The following is a 9,953-nucleotide window of genomic DNA, read 5'->3' on the forward strand; positions in this document are numbered from 1 at the left end:
GCTCATTATTGCTCTTCCCAACCTACCTAAGATTGCAGTAATTATTCTTCTCTGAGCAGAACCAACTCAGTCCAAACAGGATATAGAGATCTAGATGGTATGGGCCGCGATAAAAAAAAAAAAATTCTCCAATAATATTCTCAATTGTTTTTCTTTTATTACTTGTTTTACTCCTTCTTTTATAGGCATATTTAGATATATACCTATGATGGTATAAAAATATACAAAATCAAGAGAAAAGGAAAAGCACCTTGGGCTGTCGATCTTTACCTTGGCCCTACAGCTTCCCTTATTAAACAGTGTATGTATTTTTTAAGTTCCCAATTGTAAACACAAACAGTATTGAATAAAAGCACCCAGAAACTTTGGGATAAGCACCATATAATTTCCAAGGAGAATGTGTTAGGTGGGAGCTGAGACCAAAGACAAATCAAGAAAAATCTTTTAGAAAAGGCAGTTCACATAAAAAAGGTGATTCATACAAAACAATGCTTGCATGAAATAGCTCTTAAAAATGGATACATTAAATTCAATTTTAAATGATATTGCCCCATGACCAAAATGTCCTCATTGTTTTAGTGTTCATAAAAGGTATAATATATACCTCTAGAAAAGGAAATTATTTTCTTTAGCTATAAAATTGTTATAGCACCAGTAGCAAATTGTTTTCTAAAAGTATACATAGCTCACGGCTCTAAGAAATCAGTAAACTAAATCTTTTGATCCCTTTAACCTTTATCACGTCCATTAATTTTAAGCTTTTATCATGAATCTTTATGTACTAGGCTAAAATTAAGCAAACTAAAATTCTGATTCTACTTAGGTGGGTTTAACTCAAAGATCATGTTGTTAGTCCAAAAAAGTATCTCATGCATTTTAAGTAATCTTAATCTATATTTAAGAGCCTTCCACCACAGCAAATACTATTAACATTTTAAAATAAATTATTCATTATGCCCTGGTCTATAAACAAAACCTTATGCCTATTACAAAGAACTCTTTTACTCCACCTCACAATACACAACAGTAAACATGAAAAAAAGGACCATAATCATAAGCTCATATCTTTAAAGAATGGATGCAACAAAGCTTCTTCTGCCGTTATTCTTGAAGCTGGATTTAGATCTAGAAGTTTATCGAGCAGGTCATAAGCTTCATCAGGTACCTCATCCCAGCCTTCTAAATTGGTAGTAAACTCATCAAAATGATCCTCACAGCTATTACTGTCCCCTTTATATAATGAATTCCCTGAGTGCTGTACTTGAGATGTTTGTACGAAGTTGGAAGCTTTACAGTCAGTCTTCTCTGAAAAAGCTGGGTCTTGAGAAGCAGGTCCTTGTGTATTTAATTTTGGAGTGTTAGGATCTATACCCCTGAGTCTCTCACACAGTTTTCTCAAATCTTGTGCTGGAACTTCTTTGCTACATAATATTGATTTGCCTAAAAGAAAATAAAGTATTTTAGTACATCATTTGACTGTATCAGAAGGTTCTCAAGATAAGCATGCAAGTTCAACCACTTGTTTTATGGAGACACACACAGAGCATGAGACAAAAAAACACATGTACATTTATGTCTGCACTCCATAGCTGAAGGCCAAGCCATCAAGGGGAGACAGTAAAAAGCAGTGAATAAGCTATGTCAGGCTCTTACTTGGCTCTGACAACATCTGCAGCTTCACCTTACCCTTCTGTAATCTTTGCCCAGCTATAGCTCCCAGCCCCCACCCTTTCAAGCTTCCACACCTTTGACTGCATGGTTCCTGTCCTTGCCTAGGATGCCTCACCCTTGTATGCCCAGGACACTCCTGATCACGTCACTACTCTGCTCAAGAATCCCTGTGGGAGGCCTGACTCTCTTGGAGAGAATTGATCATTTAAAACTTCATTAGAAACCAGTTAGAATTCTACTATTACTTTTGCTAACTTATATTGTAATTGACAAAATGTGTATCCTCAAATAACATTTTTTTTAATAATAGATACAAAATAGGTACAAGTCTGGGTTGACTTTGCTGCAAAAGCATTTTATGAAACCCTTATATTATGTGGTTTTCGTTTTTATCTAAAACAGAAATTTTTGCATAGGGTGCCTGCACTCGCCAGACACCTAAAAGGTGAGAAATCATCCCCATGGGGTGCGGGAAGTACACGCCACAATCCCCTCTCCTCCATTTTCCTCTTGAGACTTTGGGCACGCACGCACCTACCCAGCATGAGTTTCGAGCTGCCAAGTTCGGGACTCAAACCAGACGGCCATGTGCAAGTCCAGCTGATGTAACCATTCTGCCATCTGCTGGTCCCATATTATGTGATCTTCTTTACAACCACCAAGTTTTTCTTGTGGATTGGACCATGGCTCTGGTGCCCAAGTAAAGGGCAATCATTTTTATAGTGCTTCTTAAACAGAATTGGTTCTTGATAAATCACTTTTTCTTTTCTTTTTTTTCAAGCCAAGCCTAGAGCCTTTCTATCATATTTTCTGAATCATAGTTTCTAGGAATGGGCGAGGTGGGGCAGGTATATATATTTCTTGAAGTTTCTCAGATATTTTTGATATGAAATCCTGATTAAGACCCACTGATCCAGGGACCAGCAGTTAGTGTAATGGCTATGTCGCTGGACTGCCATGTAGTCAACTGTGGTTTGAGTCCCGGACCTGGCGGCTTAAACTCATGCTGGGCATGTGTGTGTGTGTGTGTGTGTGTGTGTGTGTGTGTGCCCAAGGTCCCGAGAGGAGAATGGAGAAGGGACTGTGGCATGGCCATCCGCCCTCAGGGGTGATTTCTCGCTTTCTGTCTTTATGTCTCTCTCTGTCTTTCCGGTGAGTGCACGTGCCCTATAGTAAAAACCTCTCCAAAAAAAGGAAAAACACCCATTGATCCTGGGTCTGGTCACAAAGCAGTCTAACTACTCTTGAAGTAGACTGACTAGAGCTTTGTCCCAGAGGAGTGTTCCATATTATGTTAGCAAGGTGACAAAATCATACTCACTCCTTAGAAAGTATTAACTATAATTGTGCTTGAAGAATAAACACAAGTGGGCATTGGAGGTTGTTGGCCAGCCATAGCTGAGATAATCCTCAGATGCCCTATGAAATGCACTGCATATTCTGGTCTTGAAGAAGAACTTGAGTGGCTAAGGAGATGACTTCCCACATCCAATATACTTATAATAATAATACCCTAATAGTAAAAATGGTCTGTTCATTTCACTTCTCTGTTACTCTAACCCTAAGGAACCCGAAAATTAACACACATTTCTATTCTCTTCTCCACTGTAGTCCTTGTTACAAAGTACCATAATGAACTGTTTAGTTGTTAGTTTACACTAAGATCTAAATTTAAGGACATTCTCAGAACCAAGTAGAGTACCTTAATATACAATAAAAATATTAAATTATTAAAAACTACTTATGTAATTAAAGTCAAACCACAACTAAAAGCAGTTAAGATTTTATTGTTTAAGGTTACAAAGTTGAATTTTAAATACTGGAGCACTGCAGAACTTTACGCATGGTTAAGGTGAAATGGTTATATATAGAGAGAATGATAATTTCTGAAAGGAAAATTTATTTTCAAGCAATTGAGAAATATTTTACTGAAAATTACAGAAGTTTATGAGCAGAATTGTTTATTTGTAAAGAATATTTTGTAATAATTTATTAAGAGGGTTGTCAGAGATAATTAAAGACATTTGTTATGTTCCATAATATAAAACTGCTTACCAAATGTTTTAGCAGCCTGAATTGTTTCCCTGGATCCCCGAATTATCATAATTTGGGCCAAAGCAGTTAAATCATCACTTGCTTTATAAAATGGATAGCGTCCACTAAGCAAAGAAAGAAATATGACACCTGCAGACCACATGTCAATTGCTGCAACAGAAAACACATTTTACAAAATGAATTCTAAATCTATTATCAGTTCTCAACCTTTATGGTGCACAGCATCTTGGGAGCCTTGAAAATTTCAGATGTAGGGGCCAGATGGTACTGCTGTGATAACAGACTCACACAGAAAGGTCCTGGTTTCCTGTCGTGCGACTTTCCTGAGCACGCTAGGAGCACATGTGTGTGTGCCTATGATCTGGGCTGGCTGAGAATGGGGTAGATCATGGCATGAAGACTTTGTTGGGGGTAGCCTGTCTCTCTCTCATGGAGTAAACAAGTAAATCAAAAAATTTCAAATGCTTAGGCCCTGTCCTTCAGAGATTCTACTGACTAGTTCTATAAGGAGGTATTTGAGTCCTTCAGGGAATTTTAACACATAGCCAGGATTGAGAATCCTGACCCAAAATACAATGTTTTCTTCCTTGAGCAACATGTTGGGAAATGTAAAAGATAGTTAATCATTACAAACACTAAATGTACATCTTATAGAATCAAAAGAAATCCAAAAATAGCTATGTGGGGAAAATTCTGGATAAGCGTAGATAACAGCATACTACAGGAAAAGTGTTTCATTTTAGTATAAAGTATTGAACATTAGAACTCTTCTTCAGCCTAATGCTTCCACAACTATTTCCATAGAAACTTCAACCTCTAGAATTCTGGCCCTTAAGATTAACACCAGCTCAGCCTCGTATTACAAAGCTCTTTTTATTTTTCTTTCAGAAACAGCTTCTTTCTTAACAGCTGTACTCCTAGTATCAAGTCATTTGCCCTCTATTCCTTGACCACTCTGTCATTTTCCTTTCTTAGTTCTCTGTAACTCTGCCTGTTCCTTCAATGTTTTCTTCAAGCCTTAAGTGCTGAGGCTCCTCAGAGTTCAAACCTCTCCCCTTGTATATGCATGCTCCCCAACTGGCCCAGCCACTTCATGGCTTCAACTACCATTTATATAATGATGACACGCAATTATATTGTCAGTTCAGCAACTTGGCCAAACTTCAGACGTAACTTCTATTCTCAACATCTCCATCTAGATACCCTATATCTTTTTTTTTTTTAGAGAGAGATTTTTGGTATAGGGTATGTGTGGTCGTCAGAAAGACAGAAAGCAAGAAATCACCCCCTGGGGGAATGGCCATGCTGCAATCCCTTCTCCTCCGTTCTCCTCTTGGGATTTCGGGTATGCACACACACATGCCTGGCATGAGTCTTAAGCCAGTGGGTCCAGGACTCAAACCGCGGTCAACTATATGGGAGTCCAGTGACATAACCAATATGCCTTCTGCTGGTCCTGATATCCCATATCTTAACCAATTAAGCTCCAAACCAATCTTACCTTTTCCTATAAACTAGTTCCTTCTCCTTTAATCTCTAACTTGGTTACTGGTTGGCACACAGCCAAGTCCCTCAAGCTAGGAATCTGGAGAATATTTTGGATGCCTTTTCCCATTACCATCCCACGCCCAAATTCTATATTCGATTATTCAATCACCAAGCACTGATTTTCTAATCCTTTACCTTTCTTTTCACTATTAACAATGCTCTAACTCATGCCTTCATAATATATCATCTGGACCACAATTCTCTAAAACTGTCTTCTCTGTACACCTGCTACAATGATCCATCTAGAATATTACCATTTCTTTCCCCTGAATAACTTTCTAACATTTAAAGTATACAGTCCAAGCTGCTGATCAAACGTTATCTGACCTTCCCACCTATTTCTAGGTTTATTTCTCACCATTCCTTGACTTGTATTTTACACTCTAGCAATACTAAGCCTTCATGCTTTCCATGACTACACTATGCTGCTTTCTTTCTTTCCTTCTTTTTTTATTTAGAAAGGGTCTCACCATGTCTTAGTCTTCCTGCCTCAGCTTCTACAAACTGCTAGTATTATAGGCACATGCCATCACAACCCGCTGGTCTGTACTGTTTCTTGAGTTCCTCAGCTCATCCTTCAGTTAACTCCTCACCCAATTTATATTCTCACCTGTTATCTCTTCCTTGAACTTCCTTACATAATCACTTCAGATCAGGATACATACGCTTTGAATATGTTTTATAAAGTTTTATCATCATACTCAACATGTTATTGTATAATTATTTGAGAGTATGTCCTGAACAGCATGTGAGCAGATGGTCTCATTCATTTGTGCATCATTAGCAAGCACTGAACAGACATATGATGAATGAATGCATTTCTTCAAAGCCCATAATCCAAGTGAATACCAAGATTCATCTATTTATTCAACAAGATGTTTCCTGACTTCTGGTTCCCTAATAACTTTTTAGATTACAGAAGACTTTTTTTCCTCTTTCAAAATCTTTTAACTGCTATTATATTTTTTTCATAATAACAAAAATATATGTGTGTGTATATATGTAATTCTTTTTTTTTATTTTTTAAAGAGAGATTTTTGCTATAGGATTCATGTGCTCACTGAAGAAAGAGGTAGATAGACAGAAAGCGAGAAATCACCCCCTAGGGAGGATGGCCATGCTGCAATCCCTTCTCCATTGTCCTCTTGGGATTTTAGGCACATATACACACAGGTGCCCAGTGTGAGTTTCAAGCTGCTGGGTTTAGGGCTTGAACCACGATCTACCATTTGAGTCCAGCAATATAACCATTATGCTATCAGCTGGTCTGAACAAAAAATAATTTTAATCAAACATAATTATAACTACATTACAGAAAGTTTTGGGGTTATTACACGAATAGATGAAATGCTAGAAAAACTACTTAAAACAATTTTTCCTTTCCAATTTTGATGTTAACAAAATTCCTGATAAAAACATCTTGTAAATAGGGGCTGGCGGGTGGCATGGTGGTTAAGACACTGGATGCCCACATGGCCCACTGTGGTTCAAGTTCTGGATCTGGCAGCTTGCTTTCTCACTTTCCCTCTCTCTCTGGTCAAATTAAAAATAATAATAATGATATTAATAATAAACAAAATTAAAGAAAAATAATTCTTTAAAAAAATCATCTTGTAAATAGATAAGCAAAATAAAATTTATAAAAATGTAAAAAAAGAAAAGGCAATGTTGGCATTAGACATTTTCATAAAGAATAGCATCTCAAAAATGAAAATGCTATGCTGTTAGAACTGCTTGCATAGTTTAAAGAGCTCAAAGACTAGTCATAAATAGACAAAGATCATAAAATAAATCTGAGACAATCCATTTGAATTAGGTTCTGTATTTACAGTACGACATACCTGTAGTTTGATTAGGGCACTTTGTCAAGACCTCTGGTGCTCTGAATCCTGGTGTACCTGCCCTAGGGGCAACCTGCTGGCGCCTTACGATGAATAAATAAGAATATGTTATATTAAAGTTGATCTATTTAAGTTCAAAACGACAATATTTATCAATTTAGTTACAATAAATGCTGCCTTGATATCTACATAAATAAGCTATTAAAAGCAAAAATTATCTAGATTTTACTTCTACTAGTTTTTCCCTCTTCTACTAGTTCCCTGTCCTTACTCCAAAAAGGCTTTAAGACAACTTCCAAGTATAAAAAGAGATAGTAGGGGTTGACCCTATAATACAGTGGTTAGGGTCAATCTGACATGGCCAATGAAGGTTTGGATCCTGGACCCATGGCTGGAAAATCATGCTAACCATGCACACAAATCCCAGGTCCTGATGGGATGGAGAATTGGAGGAAAAAAGATTAAGGCATGATCAGAATTTCTTGGGAGTGCTTTCTTTCTTTCCCTTTCCTCCAATCCCCTCTTGGACATACATGTGCCCTCTGACATTTAAAAAAAAATGAAAAGTATATGGGCCAGCAGATTGTATAGTGGTTACATCACTGGACTCCCACATGAGCACCTGTAGCTCAAGTCCTGGACCTAGTGGCTTGAAACTCATGTCAGGCACATGTGAGTGCATGCCCAAGATCCTGGGAGGAGAATGAAGAAAGAAGGGACTACGACATGGCCATCCCTCATGGAGGGTGATTTCTCACTTTCCCTCTATCTCTGTCTCTCTCTCCAGTGAGCACACATACCCTGAGGCAAAAACCACTACAAAAAATAAATATTTAAAAGTAGATAGTAGATGGTAACACCATAGTGGAAAAATACAACAGGAGCTCATATAAAAATCCATTTTTGAGCCCAGCTTTGATGGCACAAGCAATAGGGCGCTACTCTACGATGCTGGGGCCACATGGAAAAGTGTGGGTTGGATATCAGGTCCAAATGAATAAAGGGTGAACGTGCACATGCCCATCGTCCTGGCTGACTGAAGGGGTGGAGTGATCATCCTGTGACAAGACCTTGTTGAGGGTCTTTCCATTGGTATTTTTCTCTCTCTCATAAAAGAAATTAAAAAAATAAACTTAAATACTAATTTGTTTGGGGTAATTAACTACTGATACACTTTTCCACTTATATATTAAATTAACCAGGAAAGGCTTTATGCAAACTCAGTCTTGAAGTAAAGGAAAGAATTTATGAGGCAAAGAGTTGAAGGTGGGAGTAGGAGAGCAGCTATATTATTTGGTTTTGGTTATCCCAAAAAGGAATAAAGAGGGAAAATAGAAAGATTATATAAGTAAAATGTGTAATTCTAAGCTTCTAAAAAAGCTATTCCCCAGCCCCCCCCAAGTTATTTGTTATAAGAGCAAACATATTTTTCCAAAGAACATATGCATTTCAGATGAACAATATATGACAAAAGTTATCATCTGCTCCTCAAGGCACCACTCAGCGCTGATGCCTGTAGAGTGCACAAATCTGTTGTTACCTTTCGCTCATTAAATCAATTGCTCACCAAAATCAATGCAAATCTTGTCTGGTGATTTTATAGTCCCATTACCTTGAAAGGCAAATACTGCAAACTTTATCTGTTGCATAGCAGTCACAGATCAGATTAGCAGGACAAGAGCTGCCAGTTTTCCTGATCACACCACTGTTTGTAACTTTTGTGGAAACTGCCTTCTTTTTTGTTGCCAACTTTCTCGATAGTATATCCACAGTCTTTGACTGCTTCACGAGCTGTAAAAGAGAAGTCCTAGTTTGTATTTTCCTAACATTTAACGTGATATATTTAATACGATGTCTACAAATGTAGACATGGCAAAAAAGCAACAATAGAAGTATGGCTCTGAAATTGCGGAATGTGCTATTGGATTGTACACGAACAGTTGTCTATCAAAATGTTTAAGGCTGGGGACCAACAGTTAGCATAATAGCCATGTCGCTGGACTCCCACGTAGTCGACCGCGGTTCACGTCCCGGACCCGGTGGCTTAAACTCACGCCAGGAGCGTGTGCATGCGTGCCCAAGAGCCCGAGAGGAGAATGGAGGAGAAGGGATTGTGGCGTGGCCATCCCCCCTGGGGGGTGATTTCTCGCTTTCTTTCTCTCTGTCTCTCTGTCTGTCGGGTGAGAGCACACGCCCTATAGCAAAAAAACCTCTCCAAAAAAAAAATGTTTAAGGTTTTTCTGTCAAACTTAAATTAGAAATGACTTATTAATCCTAGCTTGATAAATATTTGACTTATTCTTTTTTTTTCTATATTTTTTCCTTAGTTTCTAAAATAAGGGTACATGTACTCACCACAGACAAAGACAGAGAAAGTGAGAAATCACCCTCTGGGGGGATGGCCACACCAGTCCTTTCTGTCCTCCATTCTCCTCTCAGGATTTTAGGTGCACACACACAATGTGCCTGCTGTGATATTCAAGCCACGGAGTCCATATCTGAACAGTACGATCAGTCACTGGGTGGAATAAGCTGTCTTAACCTCTATACCACCTGCTGGACTTGACTCACTTGTTATTAGAACTTTTCCTAATGTTACTCAAGTATGAAACAGTTACATTCTAGTGTCTAACTCCATTTCAGAGATGTAAACTGCACAATTACATTGGCTAAAATAAGTTTTAATGTGTTGCTCAGACTGTCTAGCTGTCACAGGATATAAGTCAATTTATAACCATCTAGCATTGATGACAATTTGGAAACTTTACAACATCTTTATACTATCAACTATGTGTTCTAGCAATGACAGAAAAGGCCTTCAGGGTCTAAATATTCCTC

The 9,953-nt window shown here is 38.0% G+C and overlaps 1 protein-coding gene across 1 annotated transcript in view; it reads right to left on the reverse strand.

Moving 5' to 3' along the window:
* Positions 1 to 353: 353 nt before the first annotated feature.
* The window catches only part of CDC7 (cell division cycle 7), a 25,842-nt gene continuing 16,242 nt past the window's right edge, over positions 354 to 9,953 (reverse strand). Inside the window, exons 9-12 of the mRNA XM_006140158.3 lie at positions 8,728 to 8,906; positions 7,116 to 7,198; positions 3,727 to 3,876; positions 354 to 1,440 (exon numbers count right to left, since the gene is read on the reverse strand). Of these exons, the coding sequence (XP_006140220.1) occupies positions 1,052 to 1,440; positions 3,727 to 3,876; positions 7,116 to 7,198; positions 8,728 to 8,906 (801 nt within the window). The 3' untranslated portion in view covers positions 354 to 1,051. The remainder of the gene's footprint in view (positions 1,441 to 3,726; positions 3,877 to 7,115; positions 7,199 to 8,727; positions 8,907 to 9,953) is intronic.

Source organism: Tupaia chinensis, unplaced genomic scaffold, assembly GCF_000334495.1.
Source record: "Tupaia chinensis unplaced genomic scaffold, TupChi_1.0 Scaffold000023_1, whole genome shotgun sequence".
NCBI lineage: Eukaryota > Metazoa > Chordata > Mammalia > Scandentia > Tupaiidae > Tupaia > Tupaia belangeri.